The 27,701-nt window shown below is 35.4% G+C and overlaps 1 protein-coding gene and 1 non-coding gene across 2 annotated transcripts; both read left to right on the forward strand.

Moving 5' to 3' along the window:
* Positions 1-1,211: 1,211 nt before the first annotated feature.
* Positions 1,212-1,284, forward strand: TRNAE-CUC (transfer RNA glutamic acid (anticodon CUC)). Its single transcript has one exon. It is a non-coding gene; the product is annotated as a tRNA-Glu (tRNA).
* A 209-nt stretch (positions 1,285-1,493) lies between these two features.
* On the forward strand, positions 1,494-27,701 carry LOC136066248 (structural maintenance of chromosomes protein 1-like). The gene is made up of 18 exons (XM_065770273.1): positions 1,494-2,085; positions 4,754-4,990; positions 6,338-6,571; positions 7,646-7,884; positions 14,567-14,833; positions 15,028-15,298; positions 15,896-16,020; positions 16,323-16,432; positions 16,520-16,627; positions 16,749-16,888; positions 18,885-18,974; positions 19,072-19,280; positions 22,546-22,715; positions 24,252-24,361; positions 24,460-24,836; positions 26,256-26,507; positions 27,106-27,333; positions 27,434-27,701. The coding sequence occupies exons 1-18, from the start codon at positions 1,648-1,650 to the stop codon at positions 27,480-27,482; spliced, it is 3,654 nt and encodes a 1,217-aa protein (XP_065626345.1). The 5' UTR covers positions 1,494-1,647; the 3' UTR covers positions 27,483-27,701.

The following is a 27,701-nucleotide window of genomic DNA, read 5'->3' on the forward strand; positions in this document are numbered from 1 at the left end:
TTGTGCTCTGACAGACGTGACGGACTCGCTCTGACAAATCTCTTCCAGCAGCAAGTGGAGAAATGAGAGGCGGAGGACTAATATTTATACTGGGAGTGCACGGAAGACGAAGCGACGCCTCGTTCCAAAACAACAGCCACTGACAGATTGACATTTGGCACAACACATTAATGCGTCAGCTCCTGATTCAGCAATGTACGGATGAAAATTTACAGACAGGCGTACCGAGTTTTAGATCCGTCACCCCATGGGTCCGCTCATAATTGCTGACGGACCCATCGGGTGAGGGGGCAACTGAAAGGGGAAAAATATCTCTTAAGCCCGAATAAGCGGATCCATCATCTGCACGGGCCCCCTGTGGACGGATCTGATGTGAACGGGCAGGATATGGACGGGGTGAAGAATGGTGGGCTAGTTGTCCATGGGCCTGCTGAGCCCCTAATGAGGGATATTTTGACCCATTCTCATAAGAGCCCAAATAGAGTCCTTGCGCTAGTAGGACTCCGGAAATCTTATATACTTGGTAAAAATCTTCCACATAAGAAGGAGACTTATTCATCACGTTTAGGATTCTACAAGAAGAGTCCTATAAGGAAAAGACTTCTGCGCTAAGGAAGGGATGTCAACCTCAAGCCACTATAAAAGCTCCAATACCCTCACAAGCCGAGGTACGCATAATTAACCCTCTCTAGCACTCTAGAGTTGTGAGCATACTTTCTGACTTAACCTTTGGAGGGTGTTTGGCCGGCACCACACCGGTGTCATTCGATAGGTTTTCTCTTTTGTTTCGTGCAGGTTAGTATCCGAGGCGAGAAGAGTATCGTGCGATCCATTGGTGAATTTTCTTGATTCATCAATAATCATAAACGATAAATCATAACTGAGACATGTGAGACATGTCTCAGTTATGATTTTAACACAACTGATGAGACATGTGACTCTTTTTTTTTTTTTAACAAAAAATGTGTCTTTAATTACCACCACCACAAGTGTCAGCGTCATAAGTCACATATGCTGATATCATATGCCCTTTATTTCTAGGTGTACGTAAATGGGAGTCTGCCACCTGCAGTTGCACAATAACAAGAAACGTGTAGGCTTTGATTGGGGGTGAGGCGGGGAGTTTCAAAAATAGTAAAACTAATGGAGGACTAATATAAATTTTTTTTTTTTTTGGATAAATGGAGTAATCCTTAGTTGAATTAATAAATTCCGTTGTAGTCTAGTTGGTTAGGATACTCGGCTCTCACCCGAGAGACCCGGGTTCAAGTCCCGGCAACGGAATTCCAATTATTTTTATTCTTCCCACATTTTTTTTTTTTTAAAAGTTTTATTTTAAAAATCTTATTTTAATTTTGAAAAAGGCAAAAAAATGATTCTCCCGCACTTTTTTTATTTTAAATATCTTATTTTAATTTCGAAAAAGGAAAACCAAAAAAAATCCCCACAAGAGTCGCAACATTTTCCTTGATTTTGTGAAACTTTGTGTTGGTTTGATCCTTCAATTCCAATTCCAAAGATGGAAATGGACATTCACGCTCCCTATATTTCTGCACACACCTCCTTCTCCCGCCAATTCCCACCCCACAAAACCCAAACCCTCTGCCAATTTCCACTCTCACAAAACCCTAACCAAAAGAAAAAGCCATGCCATCCCTACCCTGCCCAGGCAAAATCCACTGCTTAGAGCTCGAGAATTTCAAGTCCTACAAGGGCTTCCAAACCATCGGTCCTTTTTACGACTTCACCGCCATTGTCGGCCCCAATGGCTCCGGCAAATCCAACCTCATGGACGCCATAAGCTTCGTCCTCGGCGCTCGCGCCGGCCAACTCCGCGGCGCTCATCTTAAAGACCTCATCTACGCCTTCGACGACAAGGAGAAAGAGCAGAAAGGCCGCCGCGCCTCTGTTCGCTTGGTCTACCAGTTCGCTAACTCCTCCGAGCTCCATTTCACTCGCATCATCACCAGCTCCGGTGGTAGCGAGTACCGGATTGACGGCACCACCGTCACCTGGGACGTCTACAATGCCAAGCTTAGGGATCTTGGAATTCTCGTCAAGGCTCGCAATTTCCTCGTCTTTCAGGTTTTATTCTCTCTCTCTTAGGGTTTATATGAATCCATGTGATTGTGGTGTTGAGTTCTCTTAGTTTTCTCAAAATTTTATGATTTGTTGAGTTCTAAGTGTTTTTAGGGTTTTTGAGTCCTATCATTTCATACAGTTTGTTCAATTTGTTGTACTGTTAATTAGTTATGATTTCTGCTTTCAAATTGTTTGGTGCTTTTAGTAGTTTAGGAACAATTTTAGAAATTTTATTCTCTTGATTTGTTCAATTTATATTTTTTTTAAAGTAATTTTTTGCGGTTGTTTTATTGATGATGAATTAAAGTAAAGGAGAACAAAAGGTTCTGATATTTCGGATTTTTAGGGGTGTGTTTTTTGAAAATGTAGACTAACCTTTTGAAATTGGATTTGGAGGGAGAGGAGAATTGTGGTTAAAAGGTCTCTTATATGCACATTTTCGTCCTTTACACTAGCATATGCTCATGCGATATACGGGTTAATAAAAAATTATATGTAAATGACACTGGAGTAAAGTGGCAGCTACAAACATGGTGGCAAGAGGAGTATCTGAATAAGCCTATAGCCCATTCCAATCAATTTCTTAAGCACAACCATGTTGATTTTTAAGCCCAGCAAATAACGCCGTTATTCGCCCAACAATTCAGAAGATATTTGAAGTCATTTTCTTCAAGAAGTCAAAGAGTATTTAATTTTGGTTCCCTAGGAAACATTCAACCATTATGTTTTATTTCTTCTGACACCGGAGTGTCCCAAGATCTAGCAAGTCCAATCTGATGTCAGTTTGGCCCAAAAAGCTTTCCTTAAAGATTAGAATAACAACCTATTATTTTGAACGTTTTTTATTATTAATAAAGTCAAATAATCTTTATTTAGTGTCTCCTAGGATGAATTAGACTTTATGTTTTATTTCTCCTAGGTACAAGTACTTTATTGTGTTTCTAAGTTCCAAGAGTCATATTTGACTTTGGTCAAGTTAAGTGAATGCATTTATTGTTATTTTCTTTTTCCTATGCTTGGGGGGTTGTTACAAGCTTTATTTAAGCCTTTAGCTGAATCAAATTAAATTTAGAGTGTATTTTCAGAATTAAAAAAACCTTGTATTTTTCAAAAGATGGATTTCATCTAAATCATCTCTTATCCCTTGTGTGGATTCCTTTGGGCGTCGAGTGTCGGTTTCTGTATCTCTTGGGTGGTGTTAATCTTTATTCCATAGAGTGGTGAGCCAAAATAGTTTTGTATCATTAATTAAATTCCTTTGGGTGGTGTTATTTGTATCCCTTTGAGTTTACTTTGGTGGTGAGCTTATGTATCATTTAAATTATTGAGTGTTTTTTTTTAATTCCATAAAACCAAAAAATATAAAATATATTCATCCAGCCTATTTGCATTTATTATATCGGTTAAGTTTGGGTTGCCCCTTACGAATCCCGTATCAATAAACTAATTGAAATTGAAGAATTAAAATTTATGGTAAAAATAAAGGAACAAAAATTTCTTTAAATTATGGGGTGAAAGCACGTGTACGTCCCCGTTTGTAGCAAAACTAAAAATTTTAATAGTTTATTAAAATAACTTAAAAAAAAAAAACTCCGTATAAGTTTCATGAAACTTTGGTAATTGAAATTTAATCATAGTATATAACTTTCTTGGAGTAAAGAATGATAATAAGTTGAATTTGCTTATAACTTAACAAAAGAATTTGAATGTGCTTATAGTATATGGTATACCACATGACGAAAGCATGTCATGTAGTTTATTAAAATAATTTAAAATGAATATAATGCAAATTTGAAATAAAATTTCTAGACTTTTGACTATAGAATTTTAATCGGAGTAATATTTTTAAACGTTGAGGATTCATTTGAGTACTCTTTTGTCAAGATGTATAGTCTTTAAGTGTGTAAAATAAATGGACAAAAGGACAGTATACGTATAATAAGGAGAAAAAAAAATATAAAGAAAAAATTGGAGTGTGTCCACTTTGCGTAACCACAATGTGTAGGATGCGATTTATATTATATAGTATACAATTTCGTGATGATTAGAAAATGGAGAATTGATTACCAAAAAAGAAAATGTAGAATTAACCTAATCATTAATGTAGAAAATGGAGAATTGATTAGATCATGGTTTGAGTTAAAAAAAAAAAAAAGATCACAATTTGACTTTTTCTACAGCCATTTTTTATTGAGAGCTGAACTCCATCAAATACTACTAGCATTTCTCTTCCTCCAAATACACTGCATGAGACACAGTGGTTGTATAAACATGTAAGAGCACCATATTATTGTGTTTCTGAGAGGCAGAATAAAAGAAATAGTCACATTAGTCTTAGGACATGGTCTAATGGGATCACTCTGTACAGAAATATGTAATAACACTAAATTACTACATAGTCAACATTTTTACTTGACTTTTTTTTGGCCCTGGGATTGGTAGTAGATTGGATGAAATAATACATGGTCTAAGGGGTCACTTTGTTACAGAAAAATGTACGACCACTATATTACTCCGTGATTACTTGATGCATTTTTTTTTCCCCAGATTGGTACTTGATTGGATGAACCTTTTAGGTACTCGTCTTTGCACATCTAGTAAATGGGTTGGATATTTGATTTCTTTGGAAGTTGGAGCTTACTCCAAATGACCAATTGAATTTGTTATGTAGGGTGATGTGGAGTCCATTGCATCCAAAAATCCCGAAGAACTTACTGCACTTATGGAGCAGGTATCTGGGTCTGATGAACTCAAGGGAGAGTATGAGAAATGTGAAAAAGAAAAAGCTGGGGCTGAAGAACAATCAGCACTTGCTTATCAGAAGAAAAGAACACTAGTGATGGAGAGGAAGCAAAAGAAAGAACAAAAAGAAGAAGCAGAGAAACATCTACGCTTGCAAGAGCTATTGGTGCACATCACAATTTTTTATTTGTTGATTGTATACATAGCTTTTGATTTTCTTTTTAAAATACTTGCAGAAATTCCATTTTGGCAATTATAGGTTTCTATTTTGCTTAGGTTCCCACAAGTCAAATCCTGATTCTTCCAAGCTTGAGCATGTAATTTTTTAGGTGTACCTTTTCTGGTGCATTCTGAAGAAGCACTAAGCGTATCAACGTTGTTGGTTTTATTTTATTTTATTTTATTTTTTATAATTTTATTATTATAATAATTTTTTTTAAGTAAATTTCTTTGAAAATCAAAATTTACTTATAATTTTTTTTGTTTGTTACAATTTATGCCATTCATCTTTTTGTCTGCGTACTTTCTTTTCTCAATAAGTACTTTTTGAAAGAAAGTTCCATTACCTACCTACCCTTTGGAAATCAACTAAATCATGTTAGTTCTTTGTATTTGAAACAATCTGACATAATATCTTCTTTGAGTGAAAATTGTAGAATCTGTTACGAGGATATTCATTTTGTTCTCAAGGTATTATTTACACGTGGAAAGAGCATTTTAGAAAAAGCTTTCTAAGTATTTCATCCTTTTTTTGATTAATAAAAATGATAGAATTTCATACTCTTCCTTTAGATGGTTTTCTGGATGCATAATGGCAGCTGAGAGTTTATCTGTTTCATACTCTTCCTTTAGATGGATTTCTGGATGCATAATGGCAGCTGAGAGTTTACCTGTTCAAAGAGAATTGAGAATGAATCTTGACTTTCAGTGTCATCTTCGTTGTGGATATATATATATATATATATAGGGTAAAATACTATTTTGGTCCCTAAACTTTACCAAAATTTTGTTTTTCGTCCTTAAACTTTAAAGAGTTTTTTAAAAATATTTTATAGACAAAAATAGGGATGGAAAAGAAATTTTTTCAATAATTTTGAGACAAAAAACCAACTTTTTAATAGTTTAGTGATGAAAAACAAACTTTTTAAAGTTTAGGGATGAAAACAAACTTTTGGTAAAGTTTAGGGACCAAAATGGTATATTACTGTAAAATTTTAATATTTGTATATGCAATGTGAATAAACTTTCTCTCTCTCCCCTATATGCACACACACACACACATGCACGGCCAATATAGTAGTTGGTGAAGAATGCCTTCATAGACACACACACATATTGTAGTCATAGCTAAATAGGCTTTTATCAAATGTGACTTCAGCCTCAACATGTGGCTCAAAGATTGTGTTTTATGTAATGTATTGTTTTGCTCAATCTTCAATGAATCTTCCAACTTAGAATCTATTATATGGTTTTATGTGGAGGATTAGTTCATTATCCTTTTTACTCCCCACAGAAATCTTTGAAGAAAGAGCACTTCTTATGGCAATTGCTCAACATAGAAAATGACATTGCAAAGACAACCAAGGAGCTTGAAGCCGAAATGAAAAGCCGTGAAGATGTTATAAAAGATCTAGAGAAGTTTGAACATGAAGCAGGTAAAAAGAAGAAAGAAGAATCCAAATATTCCAAAGAGATTACACGCTTGGAAAAGAAGATTGCTGAGAGAAGTAATAAACTTGACAAGAATGTGAGTTTCTCAATGTTGTCTGGCATTTCTTTTCTTTTTTATTTTGGGGTGGGGGTTCAAGGTGTTTGCACATTGTAATAAGAATGTCTATTTACATAGCTTAGGTGTAGTTGTTCCTTATCTGATTTCTTAATTTCAGTTAACTCATCTCTGTGATTTGTTTGCTTGTATTTGATTCAAGTGCAGTGGGTTTACTATCATAAACACAATGTACTCTTTTTCTTAATAAAACTTTGATTACCTATAAAAAAAAAAAAAAAAAAAGATAGAGAAAAGATAAGAGAGAGGACACAAGAGTCTACGTGGTTCAGACTTGTGGTCTACATCCATGGAACAAGATCCCAGCGGGCTGATTTTTGTCATTCACTTTTCTTGGTAATACATTACAATAAAACCCATATCTCTAATGGGGATTTGACACAAAAGTCAATGATAATTAGAATTTGAATTACACATTGATTATTTCAATAATTCAATCCCATTAAAATTAATCCCTTAATTTAGTAATCGATCCCATAATTTTGTTTGGCAATCAATATCTTGATTTTTTCTTTGATGACATGGAAAGTGAATTATAATTTCCAACAAATACATTGTTTGCTGTTATGCTTTAGGTGAATTTTGGCTCTTATCTTCCTGGTATGTTGGATGGTTTGTAGTCAGGAAGTAGAAATACATATTGGTGGTTGAACTTTGTTGTCAACATTGTAACTTTTGTTTGTGAAATATGATAATGAAATTTGTGAAATGAAATGCCACTTCTGTCACATCACTGATTCATTGGAGATTTGATGGATGAGAGCAGAGGTTGAAGTTGTTGTATTGGATACCTTCTTTGTAGGTCTTTGTTGAACATAATGAAGCATAGTTTGGTTAATATTGCCTAAGTCTTTAATATCATTGCTTTGGGTTTTTATTGATGCTGTGGCGTATATGTGCAACATATGTCCAATGAGCATTTAGTGCAATCTCTGATATATGGCCTGATTAGTGATGTGCTATCCTTTGGTAAATTACGTGGAGTTTGGTTTTCAATATTTATGATAATTTGTTCTGTCCTTTTCCTATCTGCAGCAACCTGGGCTTCTAAAATTGAAGGAAGAAATGTCTCACATAAATTCAAAAATGGGGAAACTCCAGAAGGAGCTTGATGGAAAAAGAAAAGAAAAAAGGAAACATGATCATGATATAAAAGAACTGAAGAATGGCATACAGGAACTTACTGCAAAACTAGAAGATTTACAAGTAAAAGGTTGTGATGGTGGGGAAAAACTAAAGTTAGATAACAACGAATTAAGGGAATATTTCCGAATGTAAGTATTCTTTGCTTCCAACTTTTATCATATTATGGATAATGTTACTTATAAAAGAAACTCATATTGCGGATAATATGTGTTTGTTGTGATGGTAATGCTTGTTTCTTTACTTGAATGGTAGCTGGATTATAATCTATGGGAGAACTCGAGCTTTAGCTCAAATGGAATTTTTCTCCCCTTGTAAGAGCATGGTGGTGGGTGTGGTTGTGGGTTTAAGACCCACTCGGTTTGTGTGTAATTGCCAAAAAAATGTTTTTTTTTTTTCCCTTAATATTAGCGAAGGATTGCATTATTTTCCTAGCTACCCTTTTCTTCATCGAATTTTTGATATGTTATAGAGTTATTTTTTTATTTATTTGTTTTTGAGAAGATATAGAGTTATTTTTTAAGTTGGGAAATTAATCAAGTGAATTTGAAAGTACATTTTCTTTTAATAAAAGATTTTTTGATTCATTTATATCTTAGAAAAGTGTTTTTTTTTTTAGAAGTATATCTTAAAAGATTTATTCAACATATTCTCAGGCTGAAGAAACTCAAATAGTATCCATATTCCAGGCACTGAAACATTTTTTGCCTGTATGAGGAACATGCTTTACATTGTGCATGGACGTAGTTAACATGTATTTATGGTATATATTGTTATAGTTACTCTTGTTATTTTCTATTAGCGTAATGTATTTTTGTATCATTGTCATATGACCCTAATATATATAAATATGTGCTAAGGTAAGGGATTGATTAATTAAGCCCTAAACCTTTTTTTCTTACTCTCTCTCTCTCTCTCTCTCTCTCTCTCTATATATATATATATATATATTTGGCCGACATCAGCATCTGAATGATGATGCCATCATATGCATGGTCTTCAAAACTTGGTGGCTGCATAATCTGAATCTTTGGCCTCCCCTTATGTTAATGGTGATTTTTCCTTTTTTTTTTTGAAGTTATCATTTAATTTTTTGATATTTCAAATGTTTAAAAAAAAAAATCTTTTCATATTGCGGCATTGGTTTTCAAATCTGCTTTCTAGTGCTCTCTGGCGGCCTTTAGCAACAGCGCCTCTCTCTATAGGTGCCGAATAGGCTTTAGAATGGGCTGGATTAGATTGGTTTGTTCATTAGTTGAGGATTTGAGTTCGTGTTTTTTAGGGGTTCTATTCTTGAAGAGACTTTTTAAATTTTATTGGAATCCTAATATTGCAGTAAGGAAGATGCTAGGATGAAAACTAGAAAGGAAAGAGATGAGAAAGAAGTTCTGGATAGACAACAGCATGCTGATATTGTAGCTCAAAAAAATCTGGAAGAAAATCTTCAACAGCTAAAAAATCGAGAACATGAGCTGGATTTGCAGCATGAACAGATGCGAACAAGACTGAAAATAGTTTCTGATACATCTGCAAAAGATAAATATCTGAAGAATCAACTGCGTGAAATGCAAGAGAAGCATCGAATTGACAGGTATGCAGCATTTTGGTTTATTTTTTTCACTGATGCTTTTGCTAAGGTCTACTATGTGTAGGTTTGTTGGCTTGGCTTATTGTTATAGTTTGAGTTGCTTGAGTTCTATATGATTGAAAAAAAATCTGTTTTCATGATTCAGGACAAAAATCACTAATTAAAGATTATGATATGCCTAAATTGAATACCTAAGACAAAAGTTGAATGGTTTAAAGTATTTAGCTTGGGTACTTGCAATGAAAGTTATTTTGCTTGGTGCCAAGAGCCTTGTATCTCAACTAGTTGGCATCTCCTAGTGTGTCCATGTCATCATTTTGGTTATCAATTTTGTGATGTACCCAGGTTGTGGGCTTAATGGTTTGGGGTTTGGGTTGTGACTTAAAACCAGAGGTCCTAGGTTTTATCTACCACACTATTGGTCCATGAGGTTTTCGGAGTGTCTCATGGGGAAGATGTGGGATAGTTTGGCCAAAGGTTGGGACACCACTTCCTTATATTAAATATATATATATATATATTTATTTTTGTGAGGTCTATCGATTCCTTCTAAAAGAGGCAAGTCCTTTGTTGTCTTTTTTACTTTAATCGTGCATGTTTGAAACTTAGAGAAAAGGCTGATGTGGGAGGAGTTGGCGGGTCTATATAGTTGGTGGAACTTGCCATGGTGTGTGGGTGGTGATTTCAATGCTATTCTCTTTCCTTCTGAATGTTTGGGGGTGGAAAACTTCACTCACGTTATGTATAATTTCTTAGATTTCATCTCTATTAATGGGTTAATGAATATCGCTTTGGAGGGGGTAGTTACACTTGGTTAAACTTTTTGTCTGGCTCTAGGATAGATCGTTTTCTCTTTTCTTCAGAGTGGGAGGAGCATTATCCAAACATTCATAAAAAATGGCTGGTTAGAGTTTTATCAAACCACTTCCTGATTTCTTTGGAGGGCGGTGATATTTGTAAGGGATGAAGGCCTTTTCGTTTTGAGAACATGTGGCTTCAGGTGGATGATTTTTTGGAGAAGGTGAAAATTTGGTGGGACTCTTATAATTTCTATGGAACTCCAAGTTACAGTTTAACCATGAAGTTGAAAGCTTTAAAGGGAGATTTTAAAAAGGGAATGAAACGAAGTTTGGAAATGTGGCCATTAAGAGAATAAAATTATGGATGATTTGAATGCCCTGGATTCTAAAGAGGAGAGGGTGTCTCTTACTGTTGATGAGAAGCGTGAAAAAGAGAGAATTCACTTGGAAATTGAGGAGACTGCATTGTTGGAGGAAATTAGCTGGAGACAAAAATCGTGGGTGCTATGGTTAAGGGAGGGGGACAGCAATACGAAATTCTTTCACTAGATGGCTAATTCTAATAGAAGAAAATAACAATATTGGCAGTTTAAATATTGATGGAATCATAACATCAGATTAGTGTTACTGAAGAGGGTATTGTTCGATTTTGTAAGAGTCTTTGCTCGAAAGATAAGCTCATTCATCCTCATTTGGAAGCGCTGAATTTTTCTAGGATTTTGAGGATAAGGCTGGCTGGTTGGAACGACCTTTCGAGGAAGCCGAGATTTTTGGGGTGGCCATGGATTTTAATGGAGATAAAGCTCCTGGACCTAATGGCTTCCCTATAGTGTTTTTTCAAACTTGTTGGGCCATTATCAAAACTGATCTTTTGGAGGTTGTTCAATATTTTTTTTTGATAATGTTCAGTTTGAGAAAAGTTTGAATGCTACTTTCATCTTCTTAATTCCTAAAAAATCTGATGCAGTGGAGGTAAGGGATTTTAGGCCTAGTAGTTAGTTGGGGGTGTGTACAAAATTATTGCTAAAGTTTTATCTAATAGGTTGAAAATGGTGCTTGGGGATATTGTCTATGAATCTCAACATGCTTTTGTTAAAGAAAGACAGATCTTAGATTCCGTTCTTATTGCCAATGAATGCCTGGATAGTAGGCTGAAATCAGGAGTTCCCGGGGTGCTGTGAAAGCTGGATGTAGAGAAGGCATATGATCATGTGAACTGGGGTTTTGTCATTTATATGTTGGATCGTTGTGGTTTTCCTGAAAATTGGAAAAGGTTTTTTTTTTTTTTTTTGGGGGGGGGGGCATCTCTATTGTTAAATTCTTCATTCTTATTAATGTAACTCTGCGTGGTTTCTTTGAAAGCTCTAAAGGTATAAGATAGGACTGTCCATGGGTTGGGTTTGTGCCCAGCCCACAACCGACCCAATCAGATTAGATCGGGTGGGGAGTTTTTAGACCCGTAGTTGACTTGTAAAACTATTGGGTTGGGCAGGTCAGGTGACTATCGGGTGGTGGTTGGTTTTGGGTGAAGCCGAAAATTGCCGAAAACCATTGAAAATCGCTGAAAATTGGCGAAATTTCTTTGGATCCTGTGAGATCTCGCTAGATCCGTCCAAGATCTGGTGAGATATAGCCAGATCTGGTGGAGATCTCATCGGATTAGAAGAGATTTCCACCAAATCGTGTGGAGAACTAGTCGGATTTTGTGTATCTTCGCCGGATCTAGTTGTTTTAGTCATTGAAATCTATCGCATTTGGCTGGAAAAGTCGCCAGAAAGCTTAAAAATCATCGGACTTGATGTTTTTTAGTCGGGTTGGGTTTCACGGGTTTTGGAGTATGAGACCCGCAATGGACCTGTTGGTGTCAAGTTTTTGAAGGTTAGGACCTACTTCCAACTGCCGGAGCAGTCAGATCGGGCGGCGGGTCGGGTACGATCGGGTTGGGTGGCGGGTGGGTAGGTGGGTTGGACACCCCTAGTATAGGACAAGGTGATCCACTATCCCCTTTATTGTTTGTCATTGTTATGGATGCTTTTAGTAAAATGTTGGATAAAGCTTTGAGGGATGGTCTTGTGTGTTTGTCATTGTTATGGATGCTTTTAGTAAAATGTTTGAAAAGGCTGTGAGGGAAAGTCCCATGTCTGGTGTTAGGATGGGTCCCACGGGTAACTCTTTGCACACCTATCTTCTCTTTGTTGATGATACCTTGGTCTTATGTGATGTTTATCTTGGTCAGATTTTGTTTCTCTGACTAGTGCTGTTTTGGTTTGAAGTTTTTTCTAGGTTGAAAATTAATATGGGAAATATTTGAAATAGTCCTTGCGGGTGTGGTTCCCAATATAGCAGATATGGTGGATGTGCTAGGGTGCAAGCAAGGCTCCTTCCCAATGACGTATTTAGGTCTTTCGCTGGGTGCAAATGTCAGAGATAGTTCTATTTGGAATCCAATTATTGAGAAGATGGAGAGGAGATAAGCGGGATGGAAAAAGTTGTATCTCTCAAAAGGGGGTAAAGGTACTCTTATTAAGAGTACTTTGTCTAATCTTCCAACTTATTTTCTCTCTTTTTAATATTCCGGTGGAGGTTGCAATGCAAATCGTATTGAACAACTTCAATGAAATTTTCTCTATATAGGGGATATTAAAAAAACTCACCTGGTGAAATGGGCTACGGTTTGTGCTCGTCTCATTTTGGGGGCTTAGCTATTAGAAGTTTGAGAAGTTTTAATAAAGTGTTGTTTGAAAAATGGTTATGGAGATTTGGGAATGAGCTACCAGCCTTGTGGAGGAGAGTGATAGGGATAAAGTATGGTTGTAAAGGGGGAGGTAGGTGCTCTCTTCCTGTTACTGGCCCTCATGGAGTGAGTTTGTGGAAGTCTATTAGCCGTGGTTGGCCTTCTTTTTGTTTCTCACATCCAGTTTGAGGTTGGGGCTGAGTTTACTATTAGATTCTGGCAGGACATTTGGGGTGGGGACACCTCTTTGAGATTGAGCGAACTAGTTGCTATAAGTTGAAATAAGGAGGACTTTGTGGCTGATTTGATGAAGTTCCTAAATGGTGTTCTTTTCTGGGATTTAAATTTTGTAAGAGACAATCAAGATTGGGAATTGGAATCGTTTTACAATTTCATGGATAGAATTTATGGAGTTTCTTTGAGAGGAGTTGGGGACGATAAGATGTGTTGGAAATCTGCTATGGGAAGAGGTTTTGCAGTTTGTTCTTATTACCAGGTTCTAACAAAAAGTATAGATCAGTCTTTCCCTTGGAAGATTGTTTGGAAGTCTTAGGTCCCTTCTAGAGTTAACTTTTTCTGTTTGGACTACAGCTTTTGGGGAATATTTTGACCATTGATAATCTTAGGAAACCGAAGATTTTGATCTTGGATTGGTGTTATATGTGTAAAAGAAATGGGGAATCAGTAGACTACCTCCTTATGCATTGCCCCCTTGCTTCTGATTTATGGTCTATGGTGTTTACTTTGTTTGGCTTTCATTGGGTTTTGCCGAAGACGGTGGTGTAGCTGTTGGCTTGTCGGCAAGGAAAGTTTGGGCGGCATTAGAATGGTGCTATTTGGATGGTTGTCCCCCATTGTTTGATGTGGTGCACTTGGCGGGAGAGGAATAACCGGCATTTTGAGGATTTAGAGAAATCAGTTTCAAATCTTAAACTCTTCTTTTTTAAGACCCTTTTGGACTGGGTTGTAGTGTTAGGTTTTCGTTCTTTTTTTAAGTTCATGGTTTCATGGAATTTTGTACTTTATGCACTTAACTTGTTTTTTTTTCCATGATGCATACTTCCTGTATACTTAGGTGACACCCTTCATATTTTTTAAATATATTTTTATTACTTATAATAAAAATGTTTGTGTGCATATTAAGGGCTTGGGGCTTATAATTTGGTTCGAGGAATTGTTTTGGGCACATGGTATGGTTTCATTCCCAACAAAATATCCTTTGACAAATTTAGGGGCTTTCCGGAGCAAATTTTCTTATTGGCTAGATTGACTTGTGCAATGGCATTTTCTAGCCTTGTGCATAGTTTTGAATAGTCAGGCTGATTATTTGCGGATGGGCTTCTCTATATTGAACATATATATGTATATATATTTAAAATTTTTGTGTGGGTATTTTGCGTGTTTTGCTTGTTGATGGCAGTCAAACCTGGTGTGTGTTGTGCTATGGTACGTCTGTTAAATACAAATATCTTGTTAGTTGGTATTAGCATATAATAGTTTGATAAATTCAACTGTGGTGGTGGTTGTAAATTTTTGTCCTCTTTTGGGCTCTTTTCATGGAAGCTGCCATTGTCTTACCATACCCCCCATTATTTTTTTACTACATTCCTCTTCATGACAGGATATTTTAAATATGAACTTTCTGTTCTTGAAGAGGCTTTATAAATTTTATTGTATTACTGATATTGCAGTAAGGAAGATGCCGGGACGAAAACTGGAAGGCTAAGAGATGAGAAAGAAGTTATGGATAGACAACAGCATGCTGATATTGAAGCTCAAAAGAATCTGGAAGAAAATCTTCAACAGCTACAAAATCGAGAACGTGAGCTGGATTCGCAGCATGAACAGATGCGAACAAGACTGAAAAGAATTTCTGATACATCTGCAAAACATAAGGCTGAACTTGAAGATCAGAAGAATCAACTGCGTGCAATGCAAGAGAAGCATCGAACTGACAGGTATGCAGCATGTTGGTTTACTTTTTTCACTGATGCTTTTGCTAAGGTCAGAGTGCTTTCCTGCTTAGGCTCTGGCAGGCTTTTTTTTTTTTTTTGCCATCTGCTCCTGTGTTTTCTTTAGTTTGGATGTTTTCTACTGACGTTTTTCTACTTTGAACATTATGCAATTGTACCCTTTCCCCCTCTGCTTACAGATCTAGATATGAAAATTTGAGGAAGCTACTTAATGAAACAGAAGACCAGCTACGTGATATAAGGGCTGATAGATATGAAAATGAGAGGGATGCCCGGTTGTCTCAAGCAGTTGAGACTCTCAAACGCCTGTTTCAAGGAGTCCATGGTCGCATGACAGATCTTTGTAGGCCAACACAAAAAAAATATAATCTTGCTGTTACTGTTGCTATGGGTAGATTTATGGATGCAGTAGTAGTTGAGGATGAAAATACAGGAAAAGAATGCATTAAGGTACTAAACATGATTTTCTAGCTTGCTGGTTTGTGTTTGTTTGTTTTTTTTTTTTGTTTTTTGTTTTCTTTTTTTTTTTTTTTTTTTTTCTGGGGCATTTGTTGAATTAGTGACATGAAAACATCAATATCATACTTTGCTGGATTTATGTATTTGGAGTGAAACATAGTAAAGGTAGTCAAGATATAATATCTATTTAACCACTTGGGTCTACTGTGAACCTGTACCTTTTTATTCCCCTCCCTCAATATGATGATGCCAAATTTTTTTTAAACCTATTTTCCAATGTGGGGTGCAAATTTTGTTAGGTGAAGGGCTTGTATACTCAGCTTCGGTTTTAGTTTGTGGGGTCTGTTGGCCTCAAAGTTGTTGCTTCCCTTGTTTTATTTATTTATTGTTTTCAGGCCTTGGCCTTATAATGACATACTTTTATAATTTGCCTTTTCTTTTTCAGGAATTCAAAAGTGTGCTTAGTACAATAATAGTTTGAATGCACTAGATTTTATAAAATAATTCTTTTATTGATTTCTTGACTTACTATTATAGATTTAATTGAATTGATTAAGATTACTAGTTATTTGTCTTGCTTCTATGCAGTATTTGAAAGATCAAAGGCTTCCTCCTCAGACATTTATACCTCTTCAGTCAATTCGTGTGAAGCCAATCATTGAGAGATTGCGGGCCTTAGGTGGTACTGCAAAGCTGGTCTTTGATGTAATCCAATATCCTTTGCTAAAGCTTGTCTCTTTACCTACACATTCTGATAGTGAAATTTCAATGTGTGCTGCACTGCCTATTGGCATACATTTTCTGGTGATTTATATATAACAGACTGATCCTAATTTGGTGGTTAAGATACTTCTCATTGCAATTTATCTAATGATTCTTTGCTTCTCTAACTCATGATAATCACTCCGGGTTTTTTTATCTTATGTATGTTGCCTCTATCTTGTCGTTTATTTCATCTTGAAATATATGTTAGTAAATCAATATTAAAAATTCATTGTAAACTTAACTGCAACACGTTTGATCCTGTCTTGGAGAAGGCAATTCTTTTTGCTGTTGGAAATACTCTTGTTTGTGATGAACTTTCTGAGGCTAAGGTACTAAGCTGGACTGGTGAGAGGTTTAAAGGTAATTATCACTAATCTTTTCCCTTCTTTACCTGTTCCTAATCATCAAATTGTTTTGGATTAAAATATTTATTTGTACTTGAATCAGTTGTAACTGTTGATGGAATTCTGCTCACAAAATCTGGCACCATGACTGGTGGTACAAGTGGTGGAATGGAAGCAAGGTCAAAACAATGGGATGATAAAAAGATTGAAGGTTTATTTCTTTTGTTTTGATTTTAAGTCAAACCACGGGATGATAAAAAGGTCAAAAGTTGGTTTCATTTTGCATTGGTTTCAAGTCTTTTGGCTGTAGCATTGCTGTTGCTTTTCTGTAGAATGGCAGAAAAGGAAGGAACGGTTGGAGTTGGAGTTGGAAGAGCTTGGATCAATTAGAGAGATGCAGGTAAAAGAGTCAGAAGCATCTGGGAAAATTAGTGGACTCGAAAAGAAGATTCAGTATGCGGAAATTGAGAAGGTGCTTTCAGTGATTAATTTATGATTTATATATTTTTCTTCCTAGATACCAATTTAGTTTTGTATACTTAAATTGTATTGCTGATTTTTCATCCTTTTAGATTTATAATGGGGTGTCAACTGGTATTTGACTTGTGCATCCATCCCCATTGTCATGTATTTATTGTTCTCATCTGCTACCCTCTAACCGTCGCTACCTCTATTGTGTACTTAAAAAAAAAAAAATTGTAGTGCTTTAATTTGATTGAGGTTTAGGCTTCGTTTAGTTAGGGGATGGAAAAGTGAGGGATAGAAAATGGTGGGGATTGAAAAGTGAGGGTGGAAAACTCTTTTGTTTTGTTGAACAGAAAAATGAGTGGATAGAAAATGGTGTTTGTATAAATTTACTCTCATGCCCCCTTATTACATTAAAAAAAAAGTTTATAAGAAAAAATATCCTCATGTTTACACAAAAAACCCTAACGCTTGAGCTTGAAAAAGAAAAAAAAAGGGGAAAAAAAAAAAAGAAACGTGGGGAGAGGGGTAGATGGGTATTTTTCCGTGTTAGCCCACAATTGGAGAAAAAATAAACCTCTGAAAAATGTGGGCCTGGGAAGAAACAACCCCCCTTACCCCACAGAAAATAAAAAATCCCCCTCCAACCAAAAACACCCCGAAATCATTTTCTCTTCTAGTTTCAATCCCATCTTGCCAAAATCTCCCCAACCAAACGGACTCTTAGGTTTCTGCTTAGAGTGAGTTTCAAATGACTCTTAGGGTTCTGCTTAGGGCAAGTTTCAAATGACTGATTGTGTAATTGTTTCAAAAAAGTTGTGGAAATTGTCCAAGCAAGCAAGCAGTATCACCTCTCTTGGCTTTATCAAATTTTGTAGTATGATGCCAAAAATTATTGTTTTAATTCAAAAGAACTATTTGTTTCAAAATAATTATGCAGGATGGTATCTAATTTTTTCTTGGGTAGGCTAACATTCAAGTGTACATGGGAAGTATGCTAGAGAAACACCTAAAAAGAAAATCCAGCCTCTAAAATTTAAAAGATCCATATATTCCAACAAGTTTGAGAGTTGAAATTCTTCACAAATAAAGAGGCTTGTAGTGAATTTAGGATGTAGAAGGTGTTCCGCATTGCTTGTAGGATATAACATGTTTATAAATTATCTTGGGTGCATTCCCTTAAGGAGGGTGATATTGATAGTGGATTGCCTATGAGCATTTAAGAGGATGGATGAATTATAGAATTGCTATTGCAGTATTAGGGAATATTCATGGGGCAGCATTTAGGCAAGTTAGATTTTTTAGCACACTAATTTTTGAGCAGTTTACTTCTCAAATAGCTAGATGATTAGGGGTAGAATGAGATGTTAATTTACTTATGAAAAGGGAACTATTTGCATGATGTTAGAGGTCATCAAATGATATTAAGATATCAAATCTATTGAGAATCAATAAGAACAGATAAAAAATAAGCATAGGAATCAGTACCGAGGTTTGCTTGGAATAGCTCCAAGCAAGAAAATGAACAAAACCTAAAAATCATTACAAAGCTAAGGAAGGAAAAAAACTTGATTAAATTTTATTATTAGGACTATAAGCCTTAATCTTAATTGACTTGGGCTAAAGCCAATTATTGAGTTTCAAAAATAACCTTAACTATAGGAAATTAAATAAAATACCAATAACCTCATTAGCTAAAAAGACATAAAACCAAACCCAATGAAGCAAAAATAAATACAAATGACTTCTAAAGGTAAATAAAACTAATATAAAATAAAATTTCTTTGCTCCTTGCATCAGATGTGGGGTTAAGGCTGTTGGAATATTCACCATGGGCTGTGGCTTAACAAATAACATTGGTGGAAAAACAGTTTGGTCATGTAGATACTATTATGCTACTCATTTTATGTTGGTAACTCTCGGTTTTGCTTCTGCTATTGAAGCACCTTGTGTTATAATTGATTATCTAAATTTTTTATTATTTTATTTTATTTTATTTGCAGCGAAGCATTGAGGACAAACTTGAAAATTTGCGGCAGGAGAAGAAAAATATTGAACAAGAAATCAATCGCATAAACCCTGAACTGCAGAAAGTAATATTATGACAATGATTGTCCTTCATTTATTTTATTGCTGTTTAGCTCTTTACACAATTGATTCCAATGATTTTTATTAATTTTTTGCATGCAGTTAAATAATGATGTTGACAGAAGGAGAATTGAAATTAATAGGCGGGAGAAGAAGATCAATGAAATTGTTGATCGTATCTACAAAGAATTTAGTAAATCTGTTGGGGTGGCAAACATTCGTGAATATGAAGAAAACCAACTAAAGGCTGCGCAAGATATGGCTGAAGAAAGGCTTAGCTTGAGTAGCCAGCTGTCGAAGTTGAAATACCAGTACGCTTTTTTCCTCTGTCAATTTGTCTGACTTATTAATTGGGAATACCATTTTAAATTTTATAAGAAGACGATTGGTGTAGATTATGCATGGATGTCTTCATGCAGGCATCTGTGTTTGTATATACATGTATGCATGGGCATTGTCATGCTGGAATCTGTGTTTGTATATACATATGTATGGATACATGTATATACAGGTATATTCTAAATGTTTGCTTTCTGTATGTTTCCATTCATAGCTATAGCACTTAATTGTGGTGTAACTAAGCATACATCCTTGTACTTGGTGCATTTGTTTTTTATTAATAAAATTTATTAATTTGAAAAAAGTGTTTCCATTCATGCATGCCCTGCTGAGTTTATGCTTCGCTGAATGTATGTACTGAACTTGAAAAGTCTGTCGACATGAAACTTACATGACATTTGTGTTTTTGTTTATCCGTGGCCCTTATTGCTAAAGCTTTTAGAAGTGGTTATTTGTTATAACTCTAAGTTCTTTTGCCAGTGCCATGAATATTATCTGTGGGGATGAATCTTCAATTTTTGTTGCAAACTAGTTAAGTTTACGTGTGAGGATCTAAGCAAATGAGATTTCCTGGATTCGTCACTTGTAACACGTGGTAAAGCATCCTTGCGAGGTATTACGTACCAAACATGCTGCTTTTCCTTTGAGTGACATTTGGAGTAGGTGTCAGTTGCCTACCATTATCATCAATATTATGATTATATATGTTAGTGAAATCTTCTTTATTATCTGCTGGAAGTGGCAAGTGTTGTTTGACAGTAAAAAACACCCAGATTAGTTATTGACTCAATGGCAACAACAACAAAGATGAAGCCTTAGTCCCAAATTTTTTGTGTTGGCTGTGAATCCTTAATAAGATTAGTCAGGGTTGACCTAATGTTTTCTTTTTCTCAATTCTATTTTATCAAAAGTCATTGTCTTTGTTACTTCCCTAATTGACATGTCCTTTTTAATTCTTCTACCTTTTATTTTTTTTTATTAGTATTCTTCTACCTTTATTCATTCCCTCACTTTGAATCAAATCACCATTTCTTCTGGTTTATTAATCACTCTCCCTTGAACATGAACAAACCATATCAAAAGACTTTCCTTCATCTTTTTGTCTATATGGGTCACTCCTATCTTTAAGCATCTTCCCTTATTTTGAATCCTATCTTTATTTGTATTGACACCAGAAGTAAATTTATGATGGCAATTTTAGAGATTTAGGCTTGGGGATGAAATTTCAGATTTTGGAAGTAAATATGGAAGTTGAAAATGACACAAAGATGAGGTCTTAAGAACTGTGAATGTGGAATGACTTTAAGCTGGAGAGTGAAACTAATGAAAAATTGAAAACTTCTTAGTAATGAATCATCTAAACAATGCATATCACGGTAATGAAGTGAAGGTTTCAGATCCTAATGTAGGCAGCAACCAAGGCATCAAGTTAGAACAATAAACAGTGCAAAATTCTGGACAGATTGAGAAGTGTGGCAGACATTTCCATTAAATTCTATAAAAATAGGAATGCCCATTAATCTAATTATTACCAATCTTGATTAGGTGGTAGTTTATGATGTTATTTTGCAATAGATGATCCTTTCTAATGCTAGGCATATAGTTCTATTGAGAATCTCTTAGTTTCTAGGCTTTGAGTTTGTGCTTTTATGGCTGTGATAAGTTCTAATACTATAGAATCATTTTTTGTAAATTGGAATTATTCTTAGTAGTAGGAAATATTTATGCACACAACATGTTCTTTCCCTGTGTGGTGACTTCCAGTATATTTTATGGTTATCTAGGGAACCAATTTGAGAGATTTTTGTTGGGCAGGGATTGCAATTGGTTTGGAAAATAGTTTTTGATAGATTTTGGGGGATGGGGTTGGAGATCAAACCACAGGTATCAGGCACCTCAAAGGGTGTCACTACCACAGGGATATCACTTAAACCCCAATTGGTTTGGAAAATAGTGAGCGTCAGTATCTTCCATCTTTGAATGCAATTGAGGGTACAATGATTTGATGTTTGTGGATTTAATATTGTTTTTTCTTGGGATATGTTTAGGTTTTTCATGTCTTCCATTTTTTCAGTAATGGGTTCTTTTGGCATAAATTGAAATTAAAAAAGTAGATCATTATTATTTTTTGAGAATTTCTGCTCATGGTGATGTTTAGAGTATATTCTTAGTGTCCTACTACTACTAAAAGACTCTAAAAAAAAATTTGCATTTCTAGAAAATTTCATTGTCCTACTACTAAAAGAATTTGATTGTGTCTAAGTATCCATGCATTGCATGGGTTAAATGCTAGTTTAATTTTATAGTTGATTACATAACAAATGTACTTGCATGGGATTGAAATGTATTTCCTCCAGCTCCTATTTATAAGTGGAGGAAATTCCATGTGATTTTAGGTTAAATATGGCACAATGATAAAATTACATTGCTTCATGACTTCCAGCTTATAGGAGTGCCAAAATATGTCAGGAAAGATGAAAAATAGAAAAATTTTCGCCAATGAGCTCTAGTTCGAATGGCACCATCTCCATTTGTAAGAGCAAGGTGGTGTTTTGGGTTCAAGGCCTACTGGGTGTTCGTTTAACTTATCAAAAGAAAAGAAAATAGGAAGGCCTCCATTTTTTTAATAAGAAGAATGGCTTCCAAAATATAATCTGGGTTCCAAACAAAAATTGAATCATTGCTTTGGAGGACTCTGAAGTTGGGTCTTGAACTATAAAGGCCACTCTGTACTAGTTTAGGCTGCTAGCTATTTTGATCTTTATTGGAAAATGTTTCATATAGCTTCCATTAGAGAGTAAAATGGAGCTTGAAACTGTGGAAAACTGATGTAAGCAGGCTTCCACCTTTCCAGTTATTCACCCATCCGTTTTATTTTACTTTTAGAAAGAATATGTAATAAAAAAATTTTTTTTTTAGAAAAAACGTTGTCAACTCAAGAGGGAAGGTGAGAGGAAATATGAGTTATGAAATTTTGGTTCTTTCAAGTGTTTGATGCCCTATCTTGTTTTTCTACTATTTTGTGTGTGTTGTTTCCTTTTTTTGACAGACAAAATATCTTTATTTGATAGAGAAGTAAAACTCAATCACACATGTAATTCCATAAAGATATGGTTGTTCAGATGGAAGTTCCAATTTTTTCCTTCATTGCATGAGTTGCTTGTAATGTACTATACTTGTAGCTGCTTTGGCATTTGTTCAAAATTTTATGTGCCTGTGCCTTTTCTTTTTAATTAGGTTGGAGTATGAGCAAAACCGGGACATGGAGTCACGAATTATGGAGCTAGAATCTTCTATTAGTGCTTTAAAAACTGATTTAGTACAGATTAAGGTTGGAGAGGATAAAGCCAAGTCAACTGCAGAGGAAGCTAATGCTGAGATCATTCGATATAAGGGAGAAGTAAAAGGTATGGTTTTGCTTCCACATGTTACCATAGGTATTTGTTGATAAAATAAATCTTGAAGTTTCCATGCCTTGAAGTCCTGATGCCATGATATCACATTCTTTTTGTTATATATTTTATGTTGTGAGTCAATTGGCTGGAGTTTATTTTGTAATTAGTGTTTGATTATTAGTATTTGTTTTATTTTTATTATTATTATTTTTTTTTTTTGAGAAACTATTATTAGTATTTGTTGACAAAAGTTATTCAGGCTAATACAGTCCATGATTTATGGGACTGTCTAGCACAAGGGTAGGTTAAATTGGAAACTCTTCTGCTTCATATTTAAAGTGTGAACTTGGTTTTTGGGGTTGTACTGGTAGACACTCAGAGTATTTTCCCTTTATTTTTGGAGCTTTTTATTTATTTAAAAAAAAAAAATTATTATTATATTGGTAAGTTACCCACGCACTTGGTGGATATTGAACCCAAGACCTAACCCTCCACCTTGGTTTTTTTACGAAGGGAGTAAGTACCATTTGAGCTAAAGATCATTGGCATTAATGAGGCTGGTATCAAACAAGGATGGTATTAAACATGAAAGTGCTAGATCATGTCTAGAAAGGGTTTGTTGTTGTTGTTGGGTTTAGTCTATTTGTGTAGATCTCACTATGTAGCTTTTAGAAGTGCCTCGACCCAACCAATGAATTGCAATGTGGGTCATGGTTAAGTTTTTCCTTTTCTGGCACTAGCAGTTGTCATGCATTTCCTGTTGTTGGCATTAAGAATCTACAGGGTCTCTTATGTGGATCATTTGGACATAAAGGAAAAATTTAGCATTCATTGGCTTTGAAACTTTCTAGAAGCACACTAAAAAAAATCCCTATTTTTTAGATCCTTGTATGATTGCAGGCCTGTCTTAATTAGAATTCCCTTTTCTTCTATTTTAGTGTATCTTGATCTTTTAATTTTTGAAGAGAACCTTTATATTCTCCGTGAGTAATTTAGGTTTACCCTTTTTCTAATAAAATTTCTTATTACCAAATCAAAAATGGGGAAGGATTCTTTTCGGGGTTTCTTATAATAAGTAGTATATTAGTTGTTAATATGATTAATTGTAATTGGTGTTAGTTTTCTATCACTATTGCTTTTTATTTTTAATTTTATGGGCTTCATGCTTCTCAATACTGACATAGTAATCAAAAAATTATTTTAGTAGCTAAGAGCTTACAGAAGTCTTCATCTTAGGGAAGTTTTCGTGTGCTGAGACATAGTTCTGTTTATTCTTTTGGGTGGGAGGATGAGGTTGGGGGTTTGGGGATGGTGTTTGGGATTGAGGTGAAACGAACTCTGTTGTGTTACTTGTGTAGCCTGTGTCACTGTTTGTATTAAAATTTGGGACATAATTTAACTTAAGCGCTTGGGTGTGAATCTGTTTCTAATTCCTTAATTTTTTTTTATTTTTTTATTTTTTTTATTTTTATTTTTATGGTTAAATTATTGATGTTAATAATTTGTTGGCAGCTTATGTAATATTTTCTTCTGTTCATCCTTTTGTAGATTGGAAAACTAAGTTGGAGGAGTGCGAGAAGGAGATGCAAGAATGGAAAAATCAGACTTCTAAAGCTACAACAAGCATTTCCAAAATTAACCGTCAGATATCTTCTAAAGTTAGTTTTGTTGGGTATTTTTTTTTCTTACGTCATAGTGTCATATCATGTTTGTTAATGAATTTCAATGCCCAACAAATGTTTCCTTGTTATTTCAGGAGACACAAATAGAGCAGCTGAAGTCGCGGATGCAGGAAATAGTAGATTTGTGTGAATTAGAACATATAAGCCTTCCCAGATCGGACCCAATGGAGACAGAGTCCTCAACAGCAGGCGCAGTTTTTGATTTTAGTCAGCTAAATAGATCTCTTCTGCAGGACAAGAGACCTGCTGAACGAGAGAAGCTTGAAGCAGACTTCAAGCAAAAAATGGATGCCCTAATATCAGAAATTGAAAGAACTGCTCCAAATTTGAGGGCTCTAGACCAGTATGAGGCTCTGAAAGAAAAGGAAAGAGCTGTAACTGAAGAGTTTGAAGCAGCCCGAAAAGAAGAGAAGGACAAAACTGATAAGTTCAACTCCGTTAAGGAGGAGAGGTACAGTAATTGCTACACTACCATGGTAATCTCCATTCTATTATGATAAAGGTTAAAAACTAATACAATATGACATTGTGGTAAGTGTTACTTGCTTTAAGGTTGAGAGCTGGAATGTTGGAAATAGATGTTTCCTCAAACAACACCATAGATTAAAAAGATCCTCAGGCCTGTGTGATGGATAGAGCAGTAGGTTGATGTTAATCTCTTTAGTTTTGTTTTACGTTTTAGTTATTATCCATCCCAAAGCTGCAGTATTTACAAAATGAAACTATTTGGTTTGTTTACATGCCAGTTTAGTTTACTTAAATTCGGATATTTGTCATGCATAGTGGCTGATATGAAATGATCAATAAAAAAAAAACCACGTGGCCAGGAAGATCGGTTGCTTTTGTGATGCCCTATTGGTGGAAATTTTAAATTCTTTGAGACATCTTATCTGCTTGTGACTTTTTTCACCACCTCTCTTTTAAACTGCTTCTTAAGGTTTTTGTCTTAAGATCCCCCCACCCTTTTTTTTTTGCTTCAAAAGTTGGACCTGGCTTTCCTGTGTTTTCTTAAGATCTAAAATCTGTGCTTCAAGTGCTTTTAGTTTTCAAGTGAGAATATCTTGCATTTTTTGTGTGCCCATCAGAATTAGAAGCAAAATTTTCAACTTCTGCCAACAAACAATCCCTTTGTTGCTGCACAATTCTTTTTTCTTCCTGAAGTTCTGTGATTTTCTTCCCAAAGTGCTGCTTGAGTGCTTGACTGTCAATGCCACCAAAAGGTTTCTTCTCAGACTCTTTTTGTGTGCCCATCAGAATTAGGAGCAAAATTTTCAACTTCTGCCAACAAATGATCCCTTTCTGCACAATTCTTTTTTCTTCCTGAAGTTCTGTGATTTTCTTCCCAAAGTACTTCTTGAGTGTCAATGCCACGAAAAAGTTTCTTTGTGGACTCTTTCTGCTCCAAACATTTGTTCTATTCATTTAACTCTGTCTTAAGACCTGAATCTAGTTTTATTTTAACTTAACTTTTAATCACCTGAAGTTGTAACTTTTGAAACTTCTTTGGTTGCCTTTATTGCTTTCTTAGGTAAAGTCATATATCCCACTAGATGGGATTGGTTCCTCATTTTAGGCGGGATTTATAAACTGTATTTACTCTGGAGAGACCTAGGTCAACTCTGAAGTGTGTGCCCATATATCATGATTGATAGTCATTTAAAATGTGAAATCTTATTTGCCTGTCCGTGCAAATCGTCCATGCACATGGTTGTGCATATATCGCCCAACCGTCTTTGGAGCACTTGGCATGTGTTTCCATCTGAAGAGATTAAGGATGGGGTCATATACTCATAGGTTCCATTCTGTGTGGGTGTGTGAGTTGTATTTACCTATCAAAAAGATGAAGCTGAGTATGTTTCTGTGAATGCAGGTACAGATTGTTTATGGATGCTTTCAACCACATTTCTAACAATATTGATAAGATTTACAAACAATTGACAAAGAGCAACACACATCCTTTGGGTGGGACAGCGTATTTAAACTTAGAAAATGAAGATGATCCATTCTTACATGGCATCAAGTACACTGCTATGCCCCCAACAAAGCGCTTCCGTGATATGGAACAGCTGTCCGGTGGGGAGAAGACTGTCGCAGCACTTGCATTGCTCTTTTCCATCCACAGGTATGCCTTAGAAGAATATAACAGTTTTTATTTTTTCATCCATGCTACAAGATACCCATGCGCACATGCCATGCAAACTTGCATCTAGAACTTGCAGTCTTTCACGAACTGATCATATTTTAAGAGTATTTTGAATGGAACTTTCCAAGATGTAGAGATGGCCTGCACTCAATGATGTTATACATTTGTAATTTGTGTCGTGGAATTGGGAATTTCTGATTCAATTTGCAAATTCCTTTAATCAATACATTGCAGTTTATTGCAGTTTGGATTTGGATTCAATGTAATTTGTATAATATATACAGGGAGTCATGGTCGGGGATATAACATCGTCCTTAAATCTAATTCTCCTAACTCTTCTTTGTGGATATGATGTTAGACATCTATGTGCCTCTGCCCCTTTTGTTGTTCTCTACCTTTATAGATCCTACTCTCTCTCTCTAATTGCTATTTGCTTTGCTTTTTAGATGCTCTTAGCAATGTTCCATTGCCTAGATAAATACCAGATAAAAAGCACTTTCGTCATAAAAGTATCTTTTGCACAAAACTAGTTGCATTATTTGATGGGTTTTAACGTTGTTTGTATGAATGGTTTCAGTTATAGGCCTTCACCATTTTTCATATTGGATGAAGTTGATGCTGCATTGGATAACTTAAATGTGGCTAAGGTTGCTGGATTCATTCGTTCAAAATCATGCGAAGGGGCAAGGGGTAATCAAGATGCTGAGGGAGGCAATGGATTTCAAAGTATTGTGATATCATTGAAAGATAGCTTTTATGACAAGGCTGAGGCTTTGGTTGGGGTTTTCAGGGATGCCGAGAGAAGGTAGCCTCTTCACATACATATTTTTTTCCTTCATTGTTGTTTTGATCCACAATATCAACATTTTAATATGCGGTATTACCATTATGCTTACTTTTCCCAGCTGCTCAAGAACCTTGACATTTGACTTGACAAAGTACCGCGAATCATGAAAGCACTTGGAGCTGCAGCTGGTGAATTGCTTGTTCTGTAAATATCTCGGTTACTTTTATTCCTAAAATTTCTGTAAATATGACTAATTTGCATTGTAGTTGGTGTTCTGTTCTTTTTAGCCATCTAAAGATCACTGGTTTATCTGATTTTATTGATGTCTGTCCAGCAATGTGTGTGGTAATGTCACCAGCCAATCAAATTGCTCTTATTTTGAAACA

Source organism: Quercus suber, unplaced genomic scaffold (genome assembly GCF_002906115.3).
Source record: "Quercus suber isolate HL8 unplaced genomic scaffold, Cork oak 2.0 scaffold_29, whole genome shotgun sequence".
NCBI lineage: Eukaryota > Viridiplantae > Streptophyta > Magnoliopsida > Fagales > Fagaceae > Quercus > Quercus suber.